Source organism: Balaenoptera physalus (assembly GCF_965194825.1).
Source record: "Balaenoptera physalus genome assembly, chromosome: 3".
NCBI lineage: Eukaryota > Metazoa > Chordata > Mammalia > Artiodactyla > Balaenopteridae > Balaenoptera > Balaenoptera physalus.
The window spans coordinates 8,710,744-8,735,973 of NC_138890.1; the positions used below are offsets into that span (position 1 = coordinate 8,710,744).

A 25,230-nucleotide genomic window follows, 5' to 3' on the forward strand; every position below is an offset into this window, starting at 1 on the left:
ATCTTAACATAGCTGAGAAAAGACTGAGGTATGGGCAAGAACTGGGAGTAACTGGAAGTTTCACAGGGTGCTAGCGAGAGTGTAAAGTGGAACAACCACTCAGGAAAACTGTCAGGATCTACTAAAGCTGAACACCCACATCATCTTCCACCCACCATTCCACTCCTAGGTATTTCCCCTAGAGAAGTAAATTTGTGTTCACAAAAATACTTGTACAAGCTTTATTAATAATGGCCAAACACTGGGAAAAAACCAAATGTCCATCTATAGGTGAGTGGAGAAACTATACTGGCTATATTGTGGTATAGCCACACAGTGGAATACTACTCAGGCATGAAAAAGAAGGAATATTGCTATGTGCAGCGATGTGGAAAATCTCAAAACATTTTGTTGAGCAAAAGAAGCCAGACACAAAAGACAATCTACTGCATGATTCCATTAATATGAAATTCAAGAACAGACAAAACGATAGTGATAGAAATCCACATACTGGTTGCCTGGTGGGGGCAGGAGGAAAGGGGTGTGGTTGACTTCAGAGGGACACAGCAGGACTTTCTGGGGTGACGGAAATGTTCCATATCTTCACCAGGTAATTGTCACTCGGGTGTCAATCGTCAAAACTCATGGACCTGTTCCTTTTACTATACACTTTAGCTCAACTCAGTAAAGTACTGGGGGGGGGGGGGCGGAGAAAAAGGTTGGGGAAATTTAATACAAGGAAAAGTAAAATTAACAACAACAAAACAGTTTTATGACGAAAACATCTGGTTTGGGTTTTTTGGCCTGAACCTGCATGGTCACCGGCACAGTGTCTGACCCAGGAAATGACTCTCAGCAAACGGGAATTGTGGCCTAGGACCATTTCTCTCACTCCCACGCCCTGAGGGGCCCCTTTCCCACTGCTGGTGCTAAATGTCCTCTCCACGCTGGAGTCATTCCAAGCTCCCAAGCTTTCTCAGAACCCTTTCAGAGCCTCCACTCTGCAGGACCAGGAGTTCGCGGATGGACATCCACTTTGAAAACTGAGTTCTGAGCCCAGCGTAGAGGCCATATTTCATAAGGGCGAGACGCTCACCCCGGGCCCATATCCAGGCTTCAGTTGCCCGTACCAAATATGGCGGCACCCACCGAGCTCCCAACCCCGATCACATGACAGCACGCTAGCGGACGCCCGCCTCAGTCAGCCCACTCGGGCTCCAACTTTTAGGTTGACCAATGAATCCGAGGCATGAGGCACGCCCTCTTTCCATTCTCCACCAATAGCTTCCAGACGCCTCCCGCAGAATCCAATCATCGCTTCCGCCTCTTTTGAATGAAAAGCAAGCGGTCCAGTGAGCCGAGCTGCAGTCGGACGCACGAGACAGGAAGCGCGATAGCTCGTGTCGGGGCGCGCGACCGGTAACAGGAGTTGGTTGGCGCTCCTCACAGCACGCGGAGGCGAACGAGGAATCAGGTGAGCGGCGGGCTCACGCGCGGGGCCGCGGTGTGGAGACGTCGGACCTGCAGGCGAGCGGGCGATGGGAGACGCCAGGGGTTGAGGGAAGGACGAAGACTGGGTGCGAGACGAGGGGAGGCGGGGCGGTTGTGGTGTCCGGCGCGCGCGTTGGCGGCCGTTGGGCGCTGGGACGCACGCGCAAGGGGCGGGCCGGCCTTTGGCGCGCGGGGTGCGGAGACCGCTTCTGGTAGGGCCTGTCATGGCCGCCCGCGGGCTGAACCCGGTTCTGTGGGAGGCCTGCCTGTTCGAGGAGGCCCGCGGCGATTCGGGGAGGGCGTCAGGGGGCGACGCCGGGGTGTGGCGCCGCGGTGGGAGAAGCCGGAGCTTGTAGACCTGACGGTCTTCTCCGAGTTCGAGAGACTCTCCCTTCCCCCACTCTTGCGTTTAGGATTCGTGGTTCCAGAGATTTCGGGCAATAAAGATATTCAATAAGGAACGAACTCTTAGGTAGAAATTCTCTCTGGGGACACTTCAGGGTGAAAGGGTACGCGTGCGAGTCAGAGTTGTTACTTATTCTGGTGTCAGCTTTCAAGTTCATCAGCTCTTGGGGCCTCAGCTGTCTCGGCCACCCTCTCTGGGTGGAACAAACACCGCCAAATCCTTTCCTGATCTAATTTGTTTTGCGCTTTAGATCCTGTCTAGTCACTTAGTCTAGAAAATTTTGTATATCAAACTTAGCCTGTCCCCAAATTTGTTTCCCCATCAAAACAAAAAGACTTTCAATTCCTAATTTTTTTTTTTTTTTAAATACACTATCTACTCCCAGATTTGAAGCCCAGAGTAGATGACTCTAGCTCTTTTCTGTCCGAGGTTCTCCCAGGGGGTGGTCCCACCCTGTAGGGTGTTCCACCATCTATTTCCCTACTTAACAATGCCTCCACTGTAGTTAATTTGGTGTCTGGTTTTCCTTGCTGCTGGTCTCTTACCCCATTCCATCTTCTCTGGAGTAACTTGCTCTTGGGCAAATCCTGATTGAGTCACAACTCAAAAACTTAATCAGCGATTCTTTATTGCTTAGTAAATTAAGTATGAATGCCCTGGGCTTGACCTGCTCTTCCAGCTCTGTCTTCTGCCTCTATTTCAAGCAGCCAGTCCTTTCCATTCCCTGAAAGGGTCTGGTGGTTTCTGGACTGGCCTTTGCTGGCTCCTGTTCTTCTCTCTGATGCCCGGGGACTGACTCCTTCGTGTCTTTGCCAGTGTTGGTATCAGATTGCTTCTTTCAAGAATCAGACAAGGATACATGCTTAACTTTAGCCCCTAAAGTCTGCTTTGAGGCCCTGATTCTAATTCCATTCATTCAGCCATTGCTGTTGAGTGCTTACGCATGTATGTCAGGCCCTGTACTAGATGCTGGGCTGGCATGACTGGAGGGGGTTCATTTTCAGTTGGGCCAACGGGAAATGCCTTTTTGGAGAAACAGAGGTCTGAAAGAAGTGGGAACAGCAAGTGCAAAGGCGCTGAGGCATGTTTGAGGCGCAGCAGCAAGGCCAGTGAGTGAGGGTGATGGGGGAGATAAGGTCTGAGTGTAACGGGAGTCAGGTTGTGTGGGGCTTGATAGGCCGTGGTGAGGACTGTTTTATTCTGAACACAGGGTGAATCTGTAGAGGGTTTTGAGCAGAGGAACGACATTCTCTGACTTAGTTTTTATAGGCTCCCTCCAGCTGCTGAGGGGCATGGAAGGGGGAGTCGGGGATGGAAAGCAGGGAGACCAACAAGGAGGCTATTGGCATAATCCAGGCAAGAGACGATGGTGCCCAAATGTCCGTCAGCTGACAGTGGATAAAATAACTGTGGTATCGCAGTACAAAGGAATATTATTCAACCACGAAAAGGAATTATGTACTGATACACGGCTACAATGTAGACGAACCTTGAAAGCATGTGAGTGAAAGAAGTCAAACTATCACGTGTTGTATAATTCCATTATATGAAATGTCCAAAATAGGCAAATTCATAAAAAGACGATAGATTAGTGGTTGCCAAAGGGAGTTGGTGGCATAGGATGGTAGCTAAAGGATGTAGTCTTTTTGAGGAAATGTGTGCTAAAGCTGATAGTGGCAGTGATTGCGCATATATATGACTGTACAAGAAACCACTGAATTGTACCTTTTAATTGGTGCCTTGTATGGCATGTGAATATCTCCATAAAGCTATTCTAATCTAAAAAGAAAGATGGCAGCCTGAGACTGGCAAGGTAGCAGGGGTGAGAAGTGGCCTGATTGACCTGGCGGGATTCGTTGGCTGATAGAACAGGGAAAGAGAGAGAAAAGACAGAACGGTTTAGAGAATGGAATTGCCTTTTTTGAGACGGGGGAAACAGGCCTCAATTTCCAGGGGGAGAGGTGAAAGAGGCAGCTAGGTAACTGAGTATGGAGTCTGTGTCTCCATAGAGGCACAGTTTGGGAGGCTGCACAGAGGTGGTTAAAGCCCTGGGGCTGATGGTCACAGAGAATGCGTGGCAGAAGGGCCAGAAATTGGGCCCGGGACCCTCAGCATCCAGCTCAGGAAGAAGAGGGACTGCTTTAGTACTTCCACCCCTAGTCTGGAGGCTGGGTTGCAGCAGGGAGGACAAAAGACAGTATTCTCATGTTTGGGTCCCTTGCAGCCTGCACCCAGTAGGCGCTCTGTATGTATTGGATTAAACGAAGCCAGGAGGTGAGCGTGCTTTGTATTAAAATTTCATTTACCACCTCAGCTGTATTCTTATTGGCTCTGGGCCCAATGGGAGGTCTTTTCATGAGAGCACTTAATTGTTCCCCTGTGCAGACCACAAATAGCAGGAGTAGCTGGGCCTGGGCAGACACTGCTTCCTCACAAACTCCTGTCTCTCCAGCATCCTGGCAGCCACATATCCAGGTCGGGAGTGGGAAAGCGGGGTGTGGGGGGGTCCTGCCCCGTGTAGGCTGGGTGGGTCCTTGGGGAGTGAAGGGGAGGGGACTCCTTGAAGCTAGCTGGTCTGAGGCCATTCATTAGAGCTGAGACCTTGACCTTGATGCTGAGAAGGAGGCATTTGTGCAGGGACTTGGAAGCAGTGCAGCAGTGCGTTCCCAGGGGTGGGGGTGGGCGGCCCGAGCTGGAGTAGGGGCTCGATGAGTATCAGCAGCCAAATAAGGCTGGGGGTGGTTTGAAAGGGGTGGTGTGGAATGAGGTGGGCAGGGGCCAGTGGGGAGGGTTGCGAGTGGAGAGGAATTGGGGTTTCGCTTAGAGCAGTGGGAAGCCCTTGGAGGTGGAGGGTGTGGGTGCACATGTGGGCGTGGCTGGCAGGGTGCAGGGACAGGTGAGGTGGCTTGGCGGGGCGTGGTGGAGATGTGGCCACAACAGGCAGAAGCTGGGAGGTGCTGCACAGATGGAGTGGTGAGACCTGCTGTTGGAGTCAGTGTCGGGGGTGAGCTAAAGAGGGATCGGAGGACGATGTCCGGTCTTGACTTCAGTGGCTGGGTGGCTTTCTGTGCCAGCTCGCAAGAGCTGACGCCAGCACCTCGCCCCTCTGGGACCTGTGTCAACAGCCTGCGGCTTCTGTGCAGCCATCTCCCTCTTCTCCCATGCTGGGTGGGTTTACCTGCACGCATCGGTCACCTTAGTTGCTTCCCTCAGCCCTTCCCTCCCTCCTCTGTTTCTCAGCACCATGGCGGAACAGGATGTGGAAAACGAGCTTCTGGATTACGAGGAAGATGAAGAGCCCCAGGCCCCTCCAGAGAGCGCTCCAGCTGCCCCTAAGAAAGACGTCAAGGGTTCCTACGTTTCCATCCACAGCTCTGGCTTCCGGGACTTTCTGCTGAAGCCTGAGCTCCTGAGGGCCATAGTGGACTGTGGCTTCGAGCATCCATCCGAGGGTATGCCTCCCTGGTCCTTCCCGCCGAGGCCCGCCTCTGACCGCCTCAGTGTGGTCCCCTCAGCCAGCCGGTGAGGGGCCCGCGCAGAGGGAACATCCGGTTTCTGATAGCTCATGTGCTCTCTCCCCCTCAGTCCAGCACGAGTGTATTCCACAAGCCATCCTGGGCATGGACATCCTGTGCCAGGCCAAGTCAGGGATGGGCAAGACAGCGGTTTTTGTGTTGGCCACCCTGCAGCAGATTGAGCCCGTCAACGGACAGGTGGGTGGGCACCCTCCTTCCTAGGCCCAAGCTACCCGAGGCAGCAGGAGTCATGGCTCCTCTTTTTAAAAATCCCTGTTCCCGCATCCTCTTTCTGGATTTTTAAAATTAAACACAGTACTTAGTTGTAACAAAATCGCCCCAGAAACTACAAGCCAAGAGAAAAAACTGAAAAGTGCCCACAATTTGACCATCCAGCAGATGGCTGTTATTTCCATATGTGCTTTTCTAGATCGTGCACACTTACGAAGGTGGGATTACACTGAACACGGTTTTGTTCCTGTTGTTATTGCTGATAGGCCATAGCTGTACTTCTCATGTCGTGAACATTGTAGTCCCCTGTTTTGGGGGATAATTGAGGTGCATGCTGGTGTTCATTCTTGACATGCTGGGGCACGCATCCTTGGGCTGTGTGTGGGTGCGTGAGCCCTTGTTACTGACCTTAGGGTGGATGGTCAAGGAGAGGAGGATTTCGTTCGAGGCCACGGTGTGGGCTCAGTGCTTGGTGTTGTGGGCCAGGAGGCAGGGGCAGCCTTGCCCCTGGTGGCCACAGGCCAGCCCGAGGGCAGGCTCAGGAAGCTGTTAGCGTGGGGCGCGTCGCCAGCTAGGCTGGGTCTAACCCTTACTGAGGCCTCAGTGCAGGACCTGGCGTAGGGAGACACAGCTGAGGAGCTGTGAGAAGACACAGGGAGTGACACCAGGTGACGGGCTGTGAGAAGATGGAGGCATCTGGACTGGGCCTTCCAACGGCCCGAGGGCTGGGGGCCGCCAAGGGGTGAGCACCGGCGTGGGCTCTGGCCAGGGGAGGGCTTAGGGGACTGTCTTGAGTGTCTCTCCCCGACCGGCCCCACAGGTGACGGTCCTGGTTATGTGCCACACTCGAGAGCTGGCCTTCCAGATCAGCAAGGAGTATGAGCGCTTCTCCAAATACATGCCCAGCGTCAAGGTGAGCCCCCTCAGGCCAGGTTGGGTGCCATGTGGTCCTCTGCAGCCTTGCTGGCCTCAGCTCTAGCCCAGCCAGCATTAACCAAGCTTGGCTGCAGCGGCTGCCTTTGAGGTTTGTGGTGGTTTATGCTCCTTAAAAGCTTGATGAATTATGCATGGCCCCCAGAGGCCTGTGCCGGTCCCAGCCCTGGGGCTGCTTTTCGGTGAAGCTGGGGCCAGACTCTCAGGCCTCCACTGGCTCCAGGCACCAGGCCTGGGGTGCTGGCGGGCCGCTGGCGGGGCCGTTAGCTGAGCGACCGTAGGCACAGGGTGGGGTGTGAGCTTTCGGCCGCCAGATGGTTTAAAGCACCTTTCCGCCTGCACAGGTGTCTGTGTTCTTCGGGGGCCTCTCCATCAAGAAGGATGAGGAGGTGTTGAAGAAGAACTGTCCCCACGTCGTGGTGGGGACGCCGGGCCGGATCCTGGCACTTGTGCGGAACAGGAGCCTCAACCTGAAGAACGTGAAGCACTTCGTGTTGGACGAGTGTGACAAGATGCTGGAGCAGTTGGGTGAGTGTCCTCGCTGGGCCTGGGGGCTGTGGAGGCCCACGCAGCCGCACCCTCCTCGCCCTCGCAGCCCCCCAGACGTCAGAGCTAGGCGGGCCCTGACAGGGCAGGCCGGAGGTTTCCCCGAAGTGGGGTCCCGTGGGTGGCCAGCACTCAGGTGTCCTGTAAGCAATTTTAGGGAGAGTTCTGGTGTTGGCAGAGTGACCTGCTTCTTCTGAGCTTAAGCTTGAGTGGGACCATGGCACCCCACGTGAGCCGTATCCAGGCACACGTCCCCGTTAGCCCTCAGAGTACCGTGGCCTCGCTGCCTGCTGGGTTAGTTCTAGGCCCCTGCCTGCCCTCAGTGAGCCCTGACAGGGCCGGTGGGAGATGGGGCTTGTGTCCTGGGAGGCGGCTGCAGCTCTCACCCCAGCGGCTGTCTCTGCCTCAGGCTCCCCTCCCTGAAGCGTGGCTCGAGGCGCGCTGGCACGGCTGCTCCGCTCTGGCAGCGTGTAAGTGGATTGCCGCTCCTCCCGCGCCTGTGCTCACCCCGAGTCCGGGCCTTCAGGCACCTGGGACTCTCCCCTCCAGCCAGTCCTCGCTCACACCGCCCTCGTCATGGTGCCAACGGCTCCCTGGCACAGGTTGGGAGGGGCTGGATCTGGTCTCGGGTGGGGGTCGTGGTCTGGCAGGCGCTCACGTCCACCTGTTTCTTGCCCTCCCCACCCAGACATGCGGCGGGACGTGCAGGAGATCTTCCGCCTGACACCCCACGAGAAGCAGTGCATGATGTTCAGCGCCACCCTGAGCAAGGAGATCCGGCCCGTCTGTAGGAAGTTCATGCAAGACGTGAGTAGAGGCCAAGACCTCGGTGCAGTAGTTTTGGCCTCCTAGAGTCCTTGCTGCTCCCCCACTCCCACACTGCCCTCATGGCACACGAATGCTGGGAGGCCAGCAGAGCTCTCTTCCTCGCTTGTCACACTGGGAGCTGAGAGCTTGGTCTACACTAGAGCCAGACCAGACCCTAGATGCAGCTGCTGAGAGAGAAGTATTTACTGGGGTACAGCAGGCTCTCTGGAAGCATTACAGCAAAGGAGTCGCTCCTGGAAGGTTCTCGGCAGGCAGGATGCCCAGAAGTAAGCCCTGCCTGCCCCTTCCTCCTCTCCTTCCGGCGCAGCCCATGGAGGTGTTTGTGGACGACGAGACCAAGCTCACGCTGCATGGGCTGCAGCAGTACTACGTCAAACTTAAGGACAGTGAGAAGAACCGCAAGCTCTTTGACCTCCTGGATGTGCTGGAGTTTAACCAGGTGATGCTTCCGCACTCCTGTGGCCTGTCCTGGGGCTCTAAGCCTTTGGGAGGGATTCTGGCCTTGACTGCCGCTCCCTCCCTCACAGGTGGTGATATTTGTGAAGTCGGTGCAGCGCTGCATGGCCTTGGCCCAGCTCCTTGTGGAGCAGAACTTCCCAGCCATTGCCATCCACAGGGGCATGGCCCAGGAGGAGCGGTGAGTGCACGCCGCCCTCAAAGCCCCAGGCAGGCCCCTTGGAGGGGAACACCGCCCAGGATCCCTGTCTCTGATGGCCGCCCCTTGTTCCTCCTGCGCCCAGCCTGTCACGTTATCAGCAGTTTAAGGACTTCCAGCGGCGGATCCTGGTGGCCACCAATCTGTTTGGCCGAGGAATGGACATTGAGCGTGTCAACATTGTCTTCAATTATGACATGCCCGAGGACTCAGACACCTACCTCCACCGCGTGAGTGGCCCCCCAGAGGTGTCCCCTCCCTGGTGCCCCCTTCCCAGGATTGGTGTTGGATGAGGACCTCTCCCTGCTTGTTCTCAGATCCCCAGCTTGTGTCCTGTGGCCTGACCCCTGCTCCTGTCTCCCTGCAGGTGGCCCGTGCGGGTCGCTTTGGTACCAAAGGCCTGGCCATTACATTCGTGTCTGATGAGAATGATGCCAAAATTCTCAATGATGTCCAGGACCGGTTTGAAGTGAATGTGGCAGAGCTTCCAGAAGAAATAGACATCTCCACATACAGTAAGTGGCTCAGACAGGGCTGGGGGGCCACGGTGGTGGGGCCCTTTCTTCCCCCCGCCCCCTCCTCACTGGCCTTCCCTGTATGTGTCTTACAGTTGAGCAGAGCCGGTAACCACGTGCCCGGATGTCCCGGAGCCTCCCTGCTTCCCACGTGTTGCTTCAAGTTCTCTTCCTAGGTGACAGTGGGCCTTTCTTTTTACTGTTTAAAAGCTGTAGATTTGTGTAAGAGTAAATTTTTATTATGGAAGCCTGGCTCCCACCATGTCTGTTTCTGTCAGCTCTCGGCATTTCGTGGACACCATGGGCCTGGTCTCCGAGTCCTTAGCCAGGAAGAAATGCCACTTTCTATGTCAATGTGATATTTAATTTTAAGTGTCAACACTGAAAGGTTTATACAGATACAAAACATTACACAATATCCACAGCCTTCACATCAGTGAGAACCCTCTGCCCTGGGGGCAGATGGGCCTCTGTACCATGAGCCTTCGGCCCTGCCCTCCTCCCACCCCTGACCTCAGTCTTAGCTTAACCGGTGCTGAGTCCCAGCACCCTGGCCTCTTGTTCTGTAGCAAAGACAGATGAGGGGGGAGGGCCAGGCTGGGCACAGGAGCCCTCAGTCTGTCTGGGCCTTGTGTACCAGGGCAAGGGGCTGCAGTCCTGGGCCAGCTTCTGCCCCTACCCTGGGTCCTGGCTGGGGTGGAGCTGAGAGGCAGCCAGAAGCAGGCCCAGTAGGTCCGACTCTCCACCCTTGCTGGGTATTCTGGAGTTCGGTGCCAGATGGCAGGTGTCACCCTTCTCTCCGTGGTGCGTATGGGGACCAAGGCAGGAGGGAGCAGAGCAGTGGGAGAGGAGAGGAGGTCTTCGGCATGTGCAGAAGCTGCTGAGGCCACGGGGGCCGCTGGCCCGGCCAGAACTGCGCCTTCACATGCCAGACTCTGAGGGCCTGAGGGCCTGGAGAGAAAGGAGCCCCGTGAGAACTGATCCCAGGCCCAGCTGCTTTATGGCCTGCACCCCCGCTCCAGGCTCAGCCCTTACCTGAGTCTGACTGTGGCTGGAGCCAGACCCAGAGGTGGATGTGGCGAACTCGGAGTACTTGTTCCTGGTGACCATGCAGGCCCACCTCCGGTACTCTTCCCTCACCTGTGGGGCACAGGGCGCCAGGTCAGGGGAGGAGGGGGCCCCCGGACTAGGGTCCCAGCCCCGCCCGCAGCCCTGCCTGCAGCCCACCTTCTTGTTGAGGAGGCAGTACAGCACAAAGAGGAAGAGGCCTTGCAGGCAGTTGAGGATGCTGAAGGTGTAGCACAGCACCCAGCTACTGTGGTCGAAGAGGAACAGGCCGAAGACCCAGGTGCAGCCCAACACAAAGAGCTGGGCGATGGCGGTGACAGTCAGCACCCTGTGGGGAGGTGGGCAGTTGCCACGTAAGGTCCTCACCTCACACACCCACTCCTGCCAGGCCCCCTCCCTGCCCCTGCTCTCACCTGGCCTTCTTTAGTTTCTTTATGTCTGGGTTGATTTCAGAAAACTTCTGAGTGAGCTTCCAGACAGTAATCACGAAGATGACAGCATTGCACTGGGTGGGGAGCACAGAATTCGGATTAGGGGGTGTCCGTGGAACTCACAGGGAGAAAGCCGGTGTAGCCGGCTCTGTGGAGCCAAGCACCTCAGGTTTCCACAGGTGTGGGGTGGGGTGGGGAGTGAGGCAGTTACCGAAACGATGAAGGTCACAGGTCCCAGGAAGCTCCAGAGGAAGCCGTTGGCGTGGTCCAACCAGCAGCTGGGCGAGAAGGGAGGGGTCTGGTCAGCACCCAGGAAACCCAGAGGGGAGCCAGAGGGGAGCAGGGGCACTGTGTTTGGGTGCCTCCTCCACGCCCTGGCCCTCTCCCACCACCTCGCACTCACTATTGGGGGCGGCCGTAGCCCTGGATCTTGATGGCTGCCGAGACGGCCACGATGAACAGCGGCACGCCGTAGCCGATCAGGCACAGCCAGCGCTTTCTCAGGCCTTGGCCTTGGAACACGCGCACCACGAGGAAGTAGAGCTCCACGCCCTCGAGACTCATCCAGCAGAAGGCGGCCAGGAAGCAGTAGTGCAGCAGCCCGGCCACCAGGCGGCAGCGCAGCCCAACCTGCGGGGCGGGGGCGGGGCGGAGGGACAGAGGGGCGGGTGACGTCAGCGATGGGCGGGCCCGAGGCCGGATGGCAGGCGGAGTCAGGGCGTGGACGTGCGAGGTTAAAGCGGGCGAATGGGCGGGGCCCTGGGCTTCCCAGGCCCGACCACCGGACCCAGCTGGGAGTGGGCGGGGCTATTCCACTCCAGGCCTTCGCAGGTAGGTCTAGCGCTCAGGCGAGAGTGGGGCCTTCCACGGGGCGGGGCCTCACCTGGCCGCCTTGGTTCTCGATGCCCACCAGGAAGATGGTAGAGCCCACGAAGAGGCAGATGCAGAGGTGCAGGTGCACCGTGGTGCGCGAGCCCTGGATCGGCCGCACCAGCAGGAAGGTGAGAATGCACAGCAGCAGGCAGACCAGCGACAGAGCCAGTCCCACCTTGGTGATCAGGGCCAGCTTCCAGTCCTGGATGCAGGACGGGGTGGGCGGGACTCGATTAGCACTCTGAGGCCTTCCTGCCCTCCTTGTGGGCCCCACCACCAACACGCACCTGGGACCTGGCCTGTAGGACTCTGATGAGGTGGCTCATCTCCCCCCCACCTCCTCTGCCATCAACATCTGAGTAAACCTGCTGTGTCTCATCCTAAATACCGCCACCCCCACCCCCATGGGTGCAGCAGGGATCCCTAGTTCTTCCGGATGGGCTTCCCCACTACACACCCAGACAGCTCTCCTGAGAAGGTCCCCAGTGAGGCCTCAATGGCTGCAACCCTCTTTCCCAACACTGATGAGCCCACCTCTCTGACCCTCATCTCTATCTCATCTCTTGCCCCTCCTACACCTGGCCACAACTATGAGCTCCTCAAAACCCACATTTTTGTCCTTCCTGGGCCTTGGGCCTGGCCCACCAGCCTCCCCTACTCTGCCTGGCCCATTCCAGGTATTCACATGGCCCAGCGTATCTATGGATCCCTCTGAGGCCACATACAGAAAGTGGTGCTCCCGCAGGAGCTTTTAGGGATATTTAACAACTTGTTAGGGGTGAGCGGTCAGAGGGGCACTGGCCGGAGCAGAGCCTGCAGTGCCAGGCCACTCTGTTTAGTTGCTGGGTCATGTGGAGGCCTGGGCGGGGGGGGTCCCAGGGAAGGGGCTGGGAGGTGTGGTGTAGGGCCACCTGCGCTGTGCAACCATATAGAACCAGGTGGACCGTATCCCCAAGAACCAGCTGCCTGTCTCACTGAAGCCAACCGTGCCACCTGTGGGTTTTTGAGGATGGCCCCTGGTCTGCTCACCTCCACATCGTAGTGGGCCATGAGGATGGCAAAGCTGCTCAGGTGATTGCATTGGCAGGTGGTGCTTCCATTCCCGCTGCCCAGCGTCTGGCAGCCCGAGGTGGCCCAGTACCCTCTCCTGTTGCTGTCACTCTTCCAGAAGGCACAGATCAGCTCCTGCCGTGTCCCGGGCATCTCCCACTGTGAACAGGTAGGGGCGGTGGTAGAGGTTAGCCTGGAACAAACTCTTGGGTGCTGGGCTTGGGTTGAACCCAAAGAGGGCTGTTTTTCATTTGGCATTTGTCTACTGAGCACCTACTGTGTGTGTCAGGCCAGGGGACACGGGAGTAAACAGGGCAGACACAAGTCCCTGTCCTTCTGGGGCTGACATACTAGTGGGGGAGACAGACAGAAAATAATAAACCTAATAAATATTCAATAAGTAAACTAGACAGTGTGTTAGAAGGTGCTGAGTGCAAAAGAAAGAAAGAAAAGAGCAAAGGGGAAAGGTGGGGCGTGATTGCAGATTGTAATTTAAAATAAGCAGGTCAGGGAAGGCCTAGAAAAGAAGGTGACATTTGAACAAAGACTGGAGACAGGTAAAGGACTGAGTCATGTGGAGGAAAGGTGTCCCAGGCAGCGGGCACAGCAAGTGCAAAGGCCCTGAGATACCTGTAAGGAAGGAGCAGAGTGGGTGGAGGTGGGGAAACAAATGCTGCAGAGGGACCACGGTGACCTTGGCCATGGGGTGAGCAGTAGGGCTGATCCCCCCTCCCCACCCAAGGACTCACAGGGTGGGAGAAGGCGAAGGTGACCTTGGAGTTGAGTTTATCTGTGTTCGTGTTGCTCAGAAAGACCAAGTTGACAGCTGAAAGAAGCCTGAGCTGGGCGCCGCGGACGCGACTTTCGTAGATCTCTTCCAGCTCGGTTTGCTTCTCCAAGTCCAGGTCCAAAGAGGCGTTGGCCAGCAGTTTCTGCATGTTCGGGCTGGAGAGGATTCCTACCACAGTGGGGCCTGGGGGACAGACACGCTGGCTACCCTCTGCTCTGCTTCCTTCTGTGCCCCATCTTCCCTCCTAAGATGTCTAATTCAGGCTCACCAAGTCCACTGTGATGCCTGGCGTCCCTCCCCACGGGTCAGTTTTCAGTTGCTGCATATTCTGAATCTCACCCCTAGCCATATCCCAGCTTCTCCATCCCTCTCCCTCAGGTGCCCACTCCGGATCCTGCCATTACCGGACTGCTCGGCTCCAGCTGCCACGGCCCAGTCCAGCAGCATCCGTGCATGGCTCTGGCCCACGGTGATGTTTCCACTCCCCTGCTCCTGGACCATCAGGGACAGCTCTGAGGGGAGAGGGGGCAGTGATCAGGGGCTCTGGGTGTATGAAAGGGGCCCGGGGCTGGGGCGGGGCAGGACAGGGTCTCACCTGTGTCCCCAGGCGAATGGTAGATGAAGGAGCCTCCAGACATGGCTTTGGCCAGGGTCCTCAGGATTTGTTCGAGGCCTGAGAACAGGTAGGTGGCTGTGTGGTGCCTGGAAGACAGGTCCAAGGCCTCCAGGTCCCCTGGGGTTTTCAACAGGTCATCCACTGACATGATGAGGTACTGTGGGTGTTGGGTGACAGCTGCTGGGTCATTGCACCACAGGGGCTGCCTGAAGGACCCTGATCTCACCTCCCCTCACCCTGCCCCAACAACTGGGGTACACACTGGAGAACCACCTGGATTGCCTGGGGGACAGACACAGGGGAATCTTCAAGACACTGCAGTAGCCAGAAGACAAGTAAGGGGACTGAGTATATGCCTGTGTGCACGTATTATAACAACAACAGCACTTAACATTTATCAGGCACGGGCTTTATGTCAGGCCCTTTTCTAAGTCTGCGCTGCCCCAGAACAGTTGCCACGAGCCACAGGTGTCACTTGAAATATGGCTCCACATTGAAATGGTAATAATTTGAATCTACTGGGTTATATGCAATTTTCACATTAATTTCACTTGTTTACTTTTACTCTTAAATTTATTCTTTACTTTTATATTTTAAAAGTGTAGCTACTGGAAAATTTTAAATGACACAAGGGGCTCACATGTTTCTCTCTCTCTCTTTTTTTTAATATTGATTTATTTATTTTGGCTGCGCCGGGTCTTGGTTGCAGCACGTGGGATCTTTGTGCGGCATGCGGCATCTTTAGTTGGGGCGTGAAGACTCTTACTAGTTGCGGCATGCATGCAGGATCTGGTTCCCCGACCAGGGAACCCAGGCCCCCTGCATTGGAAGTGTGGAGTCCTACCCACTGGACCACCAGGGAAGTTCCTCACATATTTCTCTTTTTAAAAGTTATTATTATTATTTTTTAGGGGCTCAATATTTCTACCAGGCCAAGGACATATGCCAAAACTTACGTATACTGCTTATACTGTGTGCCAGACACTATTCTTTGAGCCTTACTTCTATTAGTTCATTTAAACCTTTTCACCAACTGTATGAAGCAGGCACCATTTATGAAGTGAGGAGACTGAGGCCCAGAGAGGGGGAGTCACTTGCCTGAGGTCACACAGCAGGAAGTGGCAGCGGGTAGGATGGGGTATATTTGAACCTTGAGGCCTGGCTCCAGAGGTGAAATTCTCAACTGCTTCATTCTATTGCCATTATATCCCTCTCAAATGTGTGTGTGTGTATGTGTGTGTGTACCTTTTGGAGTGTGTATGTATGTCTGTGTTTGCGCAATGTATATATATGGTGTGTGTATATTGTGCATACAGACACAGAGGCCCCTGCTTGGGCATCTCCACTCACACGGAAGCATCCTCCACCCCACACTGTCCTGGGGTTCCCCCCAGGGCCTGCCCTTACCTGGATGGTTTCCTGGGTCAAGGCTGACTTGAAGTCTATGCTCATTTTCTGGACTCTTTCAAAGAAGCCAGAGAGACTCTGGAGAGAGGGGACAGAAGGGGGGTCAGAGAACCTCATCCTGGATGGGGGAGCTTGGGGAAAACGGGCGGACAGAGTGAGCTGGGTGGAGGGATTTCCTGCCTCCTGCTCCCTGCTGGGGCCACTCACCTGGCTCTTGATTTCAGGGGGTGCGGTCCAGGTGGGGAAGGAGATCTCTGCAGGGGACAGGACAGCAGTTCATTAGGTGTGAGAGTGTCTGTGTTTGTTGTAGGAGGGGTCTGGGGTCAGGTCAGGACAGGTACCTTCGCAGGAGATGGTGTCCACTTGCTTCTCCTGGAATCCGGGTTTGGGCACCCAGCCTTGGCGGCAGTGACACGTGTATGAACCCACGGTGTTGACGCAGATGGTGGAGTTGTGACACTGATGCTGCCCGGAGCTGCACTCATCCGTATCTGGGGACACAAAGAAGGGGGTCTGGCTCTGTCCCAGCCCTGATGAGGCCCCTCTCCTCGCCGTGCCCCTCTTTTTCCCATATTAGTGCTCCCTCCCACCCCCCGGAGGTGATGCCACCTGGTGACTGCACATCCTCGAACGGTGGGCGCTGAGGTTATTTATGGGAAGTGTGCAGAGTTCTGACACATTAGCAGGTGAGCCCCATACAGATAGGCAGGTTGTGAAAATACTGAAGTATCTTCGTCTCAGTTAGTAATTAGCTGCTGCCTGGAGTCCCTGGGAGCTTTTCTCTTGGCACCCCAGCTCCTTCTTCAGGACCCCCAGATGTTTTGACATTTAGCCTCAAAGGAATTAATGCCTGGCACAGCAGGGCTCCCCCAGCATTCTTTCTGTTTGGTTTGTGTGGGTGCCACTGAATATGTGATCAGATGTTTTGAGTGTGGGTCTCCAAGAACATAGCATCTGAGCTCTGAACCTTCGCAGATGGTGTTGTTTGGGCCGCTGGCGGCCCCAGGAATTGGCTTCCAGCCTGGACGGCAGTGGCACTGATAGGTGCCCACAAGGTTGAAGCAGTGGCTGGAGCTGTGGCATGGGTTTCTCCCCGAGGTACATTCATTCACATCTGAGGACAAAGCCAGAGGGTCAGGCGGCCCCCACTTCCACTTCTCACTGTACCCGCTTATCACTGCCCAGCACCAAGGACCCCACTGTGATTGCACGTGCCATCACCTGGTGACCTTCAACTTCACCCTCAAAGCACCTTAGGGTAGCCTCCCTGCAAGATGGGCGTGGCAGGGGCCCCACTTTATAGGCGGTAAAACCAGGAGGGAGACTGAGTCATGGGGTTTGGAAGTCCAGCCCTGGACTGAGGTTCCCCTTCTGGGAACAGGAAGTGACAGCTTCCTCTGCTCGAATGTGACAGATGAGGAAGGGGCGAGGTCTGGGGGATGTTCACGGGGGCAGGGAACTCCACAAGGGAACCCCAGGCCCAGAAGGCTCTGCCGCCTCCCTGGCCTGTGGTGGGACCTTTCGGGGAGGCGAATCCTTGGGCAGGGCCCCAGCAGGCCCTTGGCATTGCAGGAACCTGAGGTTCTTCTCCCTCTTCCTCAGGCTCCAGGAACCGCCTCGACTCCTCCTCCAGCTCCAGGCCATCCTCACACTGTCTTCCCAGGGCCTCTACCTGTGCACAGTCTCGGGTCCTCCAGGTTGAGCTCCAAGCCGGGTGGGCACTGACAGGTGTAGCTGCCCTGGGTGTTGATGCAGATGCTGCGGCCTTTACAGATTTTGGGTTTCTGCTGACATTCATCCACATCTGCAAGGGGAAGGAGAGGATGATGGATGCCTGCAGCTGGGGACAGCCTTCTGAGCTGGGGGGTTGGCCACATTTCCTGGCCTAGAAGCATCCAGAAGGGCCCGCTCTCTCTTCCCCGGTGAGTGGGTCTTTTCTAATTCACATGGAGGCATCCTATGGGTGAGCATGGCGGCCCAGATGTCCTGTTGTCCAGATGGGGCCAGGAGTGACCCAAGTCCTCCCCTGTCTGCTGGCTCTGGCTCTCTCAGCCTCCCTGGGAAGCTCCCAGCTGTGGTGGGTGCCTTCCTGGGAACTGAGTGCAGGAGAGATGCTGTGTTCCCTGAGCAGGGAGGCCCCATCTTGGCTCCCGGTGATGGACTCTCTCCTGACTCCCCCAGAGTGAGTGCTGCCAGCTGAGTTCTCCTCGGATCCTGGTGACCCTGGCGGGACAGCACTCTCCTATCCACGCTCACTCTGAGACTCCAGCCGCACGGAGATGGGCCACGACCCACCCCTGAGCCACGTCCCTCAAGGACGAGGCTTTGGGGCAGTGGCACAGAAAATGAGGGTGATGCCGGAAAGGCCAGGGCCATCTGGGCAGTGGGCACCAGGCTGTGCTGGACAGTGGGGCCGATGTCTGGCCAGGCAGCCTTGGGCCTGTGAAGGTGCCTTTTTCTGATTCCCACGAAGGCATCGCCTAGATTGGCAGGAAGTGGTGAGAATCCACGTCTGAGCAAGGCGTGCAGTGGGCAATGGCTGAGTGGCTGGAGCAGGGAGCAGGTGCTCGTGCATGAAGGGTGGCAGGTGTTTCTGTCATCTCGGCCCTTGGCCTCTCACCAGGGACGTAGACCCGTGGACCCTGCTGAGTGGGGCTCAGCCTCCCATCTTCTGTCCCCAAGTGGTCTGGGTCATCGTGGGGCCTGGGTTGATCTCTTCAGTAGAGCGTCAGGCCAGGGGCAATGGTCCCTGATGACAACCTCTCTTGTCATCTGGTCCAGATGGGAGCCTCTTTGTTCATCTGATTCTTCCAGCGTGTTGGGGGCTCGATGTCACCCTGCCCACCCCTGACACAACGTCCTCCCAGGCCCCAGTCATCAGAGCTGCCTCAGGTCCGTGAACTGGAATTACTGGGGAGGGTCAGGGTGGAGCCTTGTGTGGGGAAATAGACGGAAGCTGAGCGGCTGAGAATTGGGGTCAGGGTGCCAGGAAGCATCTTTTCCAGGCAGGTTTCTGACCCAGGGCAGGGCTGGCCAGGGACGGTGGGCCTGTCCTTGAATCTCCCTCCTCCCGCATTTCTGGACAGGGTCCCAGGGTCCACCATGGCCCAGGGGGTCTGAGAGGGCCCCAGCGGGGCAGGTCTCCTCCCAGCAGTCACTAACAGCGGCGAAGAGGGCAGATATTGTGCCGGAACACACGGTGCTGTGACCTCATTGAGTATCTTGAATGCCAGCCCCTCTTTTGTTTCATGCAAATAAGATGCCAGGTGGCCGGGGGGATGTTCCAAACATCTGGAAGTGACCCTCTGCAAAGGGTTCTGAGCCTTGGGGTTCAGAGAGGGTTGGGAGATGAGGTAGGTGCACAGGACGGCCGTCTGACGCCTGGAGAAAGTGGGATGAGGAACCCAGGGAGCAGCCCGTGTCTCCTGCCCATAGCAGACCCCACGGCCAGGACACGCGTGGACACATCCTCAGGTGCGACAAAGGTTGGAATGCTGAGGAAGGGGTGCACAGACAGTCCAGCTGAGCCAGTCACAGAGCTAGGTCTTCAGGCAGCAAGCTCTGGTCCAAACCAGCAGGCTGCTCTCTCGCAGTCACCCTCCTTGAGGTCCGTAGAGGTCCCTCTCACACCTCACTCTTGTTCATCCGTGTCTCTGCAGGGTCTCACAACAGTGGGTGGGTGGCACCCCCAGTCAAGGCACACTGAGTGGGCTCCATGACCACCATGTGCAGTTGTGCAGGTTGCTGACTGCACAAGGGTGTCCAGCCAAGGAGGCAAGTGGGAGAGGAAAACCAGCTCACTCTCCATTCCCTAAACACACCGTATTCACCTGGAGATGAGGGACATTTTTCCAATTCACGTGAAGGCTCTGGCCAGGCCACATGTTTCAAGCACAGCATACCCCCACGGAGGCCCCTGTGGACCAGCAGCACCTCCACATAGATGCAGGTCCTCTCTTCCCTCCCACCAGGGAGGCTCTGCCGCCCTCCCTCTGCAGGGCAGGAGGGAAGGCGCTGGGACCAAGGTAGCAGCAGGGTGGGCCTCTGGACCCTACTCAGAGTCCTCTGGACCCTGGGCTCAGCCTCCTCCTCACCTCCCACCTTCCCCTCCCCATCCTCAGTATTCGTGTCTAACCCCCTCTCTGGACCCCTCTCTGGAGTCGTGGCTCCTGTCTGTCCACTGCTGGCCCCATCTGCCCCTTTCCCTGCCTGCCTGACCCCTCTGGAAAGGGGGCAAAACCTGGTGATGTGTGGAGACCAGGCTCCTCCTGGGTCCCTGGTAAGGGGATGGACTGGGACAGCTGCTCCTGAGCACGCACCGTGGGGCGCGAACCACAGGGATGCCCATCCTGGAGAGGGTGCATTAACTCGTAATCATGATAATTTAAAAACCCAACAGCCGTCACTGTTTTGTGTTTTGTGATCTCCTATACCTTCCTGGCAATTCTATGAGGTAATAAGCACCACTGGTCACCCCCTTTTTACAGATGGGTAAATTGAGGCACAGAGAGGGGAAGTAGCTTGCCCAAAATCACACAGTTACTAAAAGGCAAAGCTACTTTTGTTTTTATCTGTAAAAGATAGAGACTCTTAAAAAAAAAAACAAAAACATACACTCACAATAGTATTATCACATCTCACATGTTAACAGTGATTTCTGAATAAGTATCCTGGCCAGTGTCACACACACAGCTATCAGGTGGCAAAGCCAGGATTTGGGTCCCTGGCTCATGCCGCCCTGCCTCTCTGTGCAGGTGGGAAAGGCACAGGTACAACTTTCCCAACTCAGACCTGGGTGCTACACCTGTAACCAAAGCCCTGACCCCTGGATGCTACAGGAATGACTCAGTATTTGGGTGACCCCAAACCTCATGGATGGAGAGGTGGAAGATGCAAGGTCATTCTTACCTCGACACGTGTTCTCACTCTCATTCTTGAACGTTGTTGCCCCAGAAATAAGCTCATATCCTGGGCTGCACGTGCAGTGGTAGCCCCCTTCCGTGTTCTCGCAGTCTGCTAATTTTCCACAGGACACTGTCAAGGGTGGTCCGCACTCGTTGATGTCTGGAACACAGCAGGGCAAAGGGTCACCTCCCAAAGGCGTGAGTTTGGTCAGGGCAGAGATCCCCATCCCCTACCTGGCTCCCCAGCACTGGTCCTGATGGTTAATCAGTGTCTTTTTAGAAAGAATTAGACTCTCAGGCAATACTGCTGAGGCTGGGCTGCGGCTGGAGCAAGCCATTCCTGAAGCTTGTCTATCAGCTCTGCTCTTCTTGGCCCTCTGGCTGGCACCTCAGATTGGGACACAGTGGGAACTGCTTAAGTGGGGGGTGGGTGGAAGCTCTGCATCCCCCTCCTCAGTCCTGAAAGGGCAAACTGAGGCACAGACTCCAGACTCCTGGAGACACAGCTCCTCTCTCTCCAGGAAGCCGTGTTTATTCATGTCTCATCTCTCCATCTCTCTCATAGCTTTTCCTTTCTCTTTTTTCTGTCCTTGATGATGGTCCTGAGGAGAAAGGCTGAAGCCCCCAACCAACACCCATGCCCCCCCACAGGCATTGGACTGTACCCCACAATCTCTGCATGTCCCTCCATCACCCCCAAGCCTCTGTACCATCACAGCTCTCCAAGGAGTTGGTGAAGATCTCCCCAGATGAAGAACTGAAGCCCGGAGTGCAGCGGCAGGCGGTGCCATTGACACATGAGGAGTTCAGAGGGCACCGTGGAGCACAGTCTGTGGGGATGGAGACCTTGGTCAGAACGTGAGGGCTGAGTCAGGGGCTGGGGAGGGGGGCAGGATCATCTCCATAAGAGGGGGTGCTGGGGAGGCATGACCCTGGCCTTCCCCCTGCAACAGGCCTCTCTCCTGTTTGGGCTGAGGGGGTGGGTGAGGGTCTAGGGTCCCTTCCCCAGGCTCCGGCTGTGGACTGAGTTGCTCCCAGCAGACTCACCCCTGGTGTTCCGGGATCCAGCTTCCGACAGAGTCAGCAAGACACACAGCACTGGAACAGAGAAGGGGAGGGTCAAGGGGGTCACCAGAGCAGGGAAGGGCAGATGCAATGCTAAGAGAGAAGCAACTGTGGAAAGGGGGCTGTTGGCCCGTCCCAGGCTTGGGCTCTGTCCATTGCTCAAGGAGAGAGTGAGTACGTGGCACCTCCCAGAGACTGGACACCCATGGCCAGAGGGTCTGCCACCTGCCACCTGGAGGTGGGTTTCAGAAACTGAGGGATGGAGAAGGGGCCCAAGCACCGAGGGGGTCCTGGCTCCCGCGGACCTGTGGGCTCTGTGGGCAGCAGTTCAGTAAACAGACTGGAGCCTGGCAGCCGCAGTTCAAATTCTGGACTGTGGTCAGGTTACCTCATCTCTCAGAGCCTCAGCTTCCCCTTCTGTAGAATGGGGATGGTGACGGGACCCATTTCCTAGAGTAGTGTGAGAAGTAAGCCTGCGAATATCACCTGGTGTGTCAAAGCGTTTACTGTCATCAACGTTTCTTTTCTTTTTAAAAAGAATTATATGGGATTATAGTTGATTTACAATGTTGTGTTAACTTCAGGTGTACAGCAAAGTGATTCAGTTATACATATACATATATTCATTCTTTTTTTTTTTTTTTTTGCCACATCGCGAGGAATGTGCAATCTTAGTCCCCCGACCAGGGATCGAACCCGTGCCGCCTGAAGTGGAAGCTCAGAATCTTAACCACTGGACCGCCCGGGAAGTCCCACATGTATTCATTCTTTTTCAGATTCTTTTCTCATAGAGGTTATCACAGAATATTGAGTAGAGTTCCCCGTGCAACGTTTCTCTATGTAAGAATGAGGGGGTTGGAGGAAAAGGACTGGGTGTTTTCTCAGATCCTCCCCACCCCCGAATCTAAGATCCTCCAGCCCGCACACCCATCCTCGGGGACACAGGTGCATGCACACCACGCCCACAACATCTGTCAGCCCTCATGGCTGTCTTGAGACCCAGTGGTGACATTTCACCCCAGCCTCCCCTGCGCACAGGAAGATGTTGTGGGCTCACGTTGGGGGCGGTGCTGGACGAGCACCTCCGCCCCGGCTGTACCTGCTGCTCAGGGGCACCCCACTCTCGAGGCCTCCTCAAGTCATCAGGGGCTTCAGAGGTGGGGATCTCCTCACGGTTCACCAGAGAGAGACAGACAAGAAGACAGAGATGGAGAGAAAACAGAGATGAGAGAGAGGGAGAAAGAGGGAGACAGAGACAGAGAGATGAGGAGAGACAGATGGAGAGAAACAGAAGTTAAGACAGTGATAGAGAGAGAGGGACAGAGGAACAGGACACTCAGAGAGAGACAGAAATGGCAGAGATTGGACAGAGAGACACAGATACGGAGATTGAGAGAGAGAGAGAGAAAAACAATTAGAAAGGGGGTGGGATGGAAACAGAGGGAAAGGGAGCGAGGCGGGGAGGGCAGCTCAGCAGCAGGTGGGGGCATGGGGAGGGCTTGGGGGAGGCGTCCAGTCCCTGCCCACGTGGGAATGCCAGGGAGGCAGCGCAGACCCCAGCAATCCAGGGAGACCCAAAAGGGGCGGTGGGCGGAGGGATGGGGGCCGGGAGGAAGGGCAGGCATGAGTCACTTCCTGGGCCAAGGGAAGGGATGACTGATAGCTCGTTGCCTTAGGAGGGAGCTCCCAGGGGAATTCTGGGGTCCATCATCATGAGAAAAGCTTGCGGAGCTGTCAAGGGTGCAGGCTGGAGGGTCCCCTGACCACTCAGCCCCTAGGTCCAAACTTGATACCCCTCAGGCTGGCGGTGGGCAAGAGTCCCTCCCACAAGCACTCCCAGCCAAGGTAAACTGAGGCTGGAATGTCCTTCCCCTCCCTTGTGTGAGGATTTCTCTCCTCCTCCTCTCCGGTCACCGGGCGTGGCTAGTTTCCCCCTCGGCTGGGGCTCAGTTCCTCTTTGCAGGACACACCACAAAATAACCTTCCCTGGTAGGATGGGACCTGGGCTGATTTGTCCCCAGCTCCCAAAGTCCCCAGTAGCAACTTTCACATTCACAACTGCCCTGTTTGTGTCCATTCTGCAGATGGACGGACTGAGGCTTGGAGCCCAGAAAAAGATTCAGGAAGAATCTGGTGAACAGAGGAGCTTGGAAAAGGTGGAATTGATGGGGTCAAGGTCCCCAGATGCTGCAGGGGGATGGGACAGTTGTTTTGTGCCCTGTGACCTCTGCCCTGGCTCGGCTGGGCACTGCTCCCCCACCATGGAGGCTCTTGGGCCAGGACTTCTCCATCTGGTTCCTTGGAAGTCGCCCAAACAGGAGCTGGGAGTGGAGCGGCTGGTCATCTGCTCCCAGTCACATCTGGTTTGCATTCCCGCTGCCGAGCCCTGAGCCGTAAGATTCCTGGGGTGGGGACGGGGCGGTCATCCTCTCCTTGCTCCTCCTGCTAAGGACCCCCCAGTCTACCCCCCAGACCAGCCAGTGAAATAATAATAATAATAATAATAAAATACCATTTACTTAATACTAAATTCTGCGAACCAGGAACAGTTTGCATACGAACTCAGTTAACCTTTAACACAGCCCTGTAAAGTGAAGACCAGTCTTGCCCCATTTTACAGATGTGGAAAGTGAGACTCAGGGGCTGCGAGATCTGGTTCCGGTGACACACCGCCCCCCATCAGGTGTGCCCCACACAGATTCCAGTTTCTTGCTTCCCAGTCTGGGAGCCACTGGGCTCACGCCTGCCAACCCGGGCCAGCACGGGGAAGCCCGCCCCTGTGGCCCGGGGAAGCTCTGGTTGGTACCCCAAATGCCATTTCTTCATTCTCTTTGTTGCTTGGTTGCTCTGGCAACCAACTGTCCCCGATAACCAGTAGAGCCACCCTGGGTGGGGCGGGAAGGGAGGCGCTGGGGAAGTCGCAGCAAAAGTCAAGTTCAAACCCTCCACCGGCAAAGTCCTTTCCACCCGCAGCTGAGGCCAAGCTGGGCCTGGGGGAGCCAGAATGAGGGTCTCTGGGGCTGCCCCTTGCCACTGAGACAGTGGGGGACAGGTTGGGGGTAAGCCCTCAGTGGGGAGGTCCCACCCCCAACCCCCCAGCCCTCCAGCCCCCCAGCGCTCCCCTATGCCCGGCTGCCTTCAGGAGTCTCAGCACTCGCTTTTTGCCCCTCTCCTTCCCCAAACCTGTTTCCCTGCTTTGGAAGCAGCCCCCAGAGTGGCTCCAGTAGAGAGCTCAGAGATTTCTCTGGGAGAGGGGGCAGGCTCTTAGAGCGCCCTGAGGGATCCTGCCACGGCTTGGGGGTGCTGGGCACTACCAGTCCCTCTCCCCATGTGCCCTCAGCGCCCGCCTGACCATGTGGCTTCCTCCGAGGCTGGCCCCAGAGCTGCCAACCGCACTTCGCGTTTCTCCCCGGGGAAGAGGGGGCCGGAGCTCCACATGGTGCTGTCAGGGGCTCCCTTGCTGCCTGCCCCCAACCCCACGGGGCCCCCAAATTCTCACCGTGAAAGACGAATGAGGCAACGCCGTGGGGGCCTCCCATGGTCTAAGCTGCCCGCAGGGGAAGCAGAAGATAGGGCAGGGCTTCTCTGTGTCTCCAGGCTGGGCAGCTGTGCAGGCTTCCCCAAGGCCCGCCAGCCCTTTATAAAGGCGGGGACAGCCACTGGCCCAGTGCCCTCCCTGGAACTGGCGGGGCAGCTGAAAGCCAACAGGAAAGTGCAGTGAAAACACAGACCCAGGGGCGCTTTGTGCGCGCGCGCGCGCGCGCACACACACACACACACACACACACGCACACACTCACACACTCGAACGTGGCATAGAGGTACAACCTGCCCGTTGAGTGTCTGAACTCTCTGGCCCCTGTGTACTCGGGTTGGCTGATCCCAGGGGCAAGGAGGAAGTCTTGCCTTGTCTGGCATTTAGGCTGG

The 25,230-nt window shown here is 56.5% G+C and overlaps 2 protein-coding genes across 8 annotated transcripts; one reads left to right on the top strand and one right to left on the bottom strand.

Moving 5' to 3' along the window:
- The first annotated feature begins 1,301 nt into the window (after nucleotides 1-1,301).
- On the top strand, nucleotides 1,302-9,346 carry DDX39A (DExD-box helicase 39A). Of its 5 annotated transcripts, none has more exons than XM_082456721.1 (11): nucleotides 1,302-1,453; nucleotides 5,117-5,328; nucleotides 5,462-5,589; nucleotides 6,443-6,535; nucleotides 6,900-7,083; nucleotides 7,790-7,908; nucleotides 8,237-8,368; nucleotides 8,457-8,566; nucleotides 8,670-8,814; nucleotides 8,952-9,099; nucleotides 9,195-9,346. In XM_082456721.1, the coding sequence occupies exons 2-11, from the start codon at nucleotides 5,121-5,123 to the stop codon at nucleotides 9,209-9,211; spliced, it is 1,284 nt and encodes a 427-aa protein (XP_082312847.1). In that variant the 5' UTR covers nucleotides 1,302-1,453; nucleotides 5,117-5,120; the 3' UTR covers nucleotides 9,212-9,346. The 5 variants fall into 5 exon arrangements, with proteins under 5 accessions (XP_082312847.1, XP_082312849.1, XP_082312848.1 ...); XM_082456723.1 differs by lacking the exon at nucleotides 1,302-1,453 and adding an exon at nucleotides 1,533-1,556; XM_082456722.1 differs by lacking the exon at nucleotides 1,302-1,453 and adding an exon at nucleotides 1,614-1,907.
- A 95-nt stretch (nucleotides 9,347-9,441) lies between these two features.
- ADGRE5 (adhesion G protein-coupled receptor E5) lies at nucleotides 9,442-25,208 on the bottom strand. 3 transcript variants are annotated; one of them, XM_082456714.1, is made up of 21 exons: nucleotides 25,132-25,208; nucleotides 24,803-24,997; nucleotides 21,286-21,336; nucleotides 20,949-21,068; nucleotides 20,243-20,398; nucleotides 17,007-17,138; nucleotides 16,302-16,448; nucleotides 15,676-15,825; nucleotides 15,542-15,588; nucleotides 15,335-15,412; nucleotides 13,907-14,084; nucleotides 13,716-13,823; nucleotides 13,271-13,494; nucleotides 12,501-12,680; nucleotides 11,482-11,673; nucleotides 11,002-11,228; nucleotides 10,810-10,876; nucleotides 10,581-10,672; nucleotides 10,327-10,495; nucleotides 10,135-10,239; nucleotides 9,442-10,050 (listed from the first exon to the last, which is right to left on the bottom strand). In XM_082456714.1, the coding sequence occupies exons 2-21, from the start codon at nucleotides 24,840-24,842 to the stop codon at nucleotides 10,021-10,023; spliced, it is 2,493 nt and encodes an 830-aa protein (XP_082312840.1). In that variant the 5' UTR covers nucleotides 24,843-24,997; nucleotides 25,132-25,208; the 3' UTR covers nucleotides 9,442-10,020. The 3 variants fall into 3 exon arrangements, with proteins under 3 accessions (XP_082312840.1, XP_082312841.1, XP_082312842.1); XM_082456715.1 differs by lacking the exons at nucleotides 16,302-16,448; nucleotides 25,132-25,208 and having other exon boundaries at nucleotides 24,803-25,057; XM_082456716.1 differs by lacking the exons at nucleotides 16,302-16,448; nucleotides 17,007-17,138; nucleotides 25,132-25,208 and having other exon boundaries at nucleotides 24,803-25,055.
- Nucleotides 25,209-25,230: the final 22 nt, after the last annotated feature.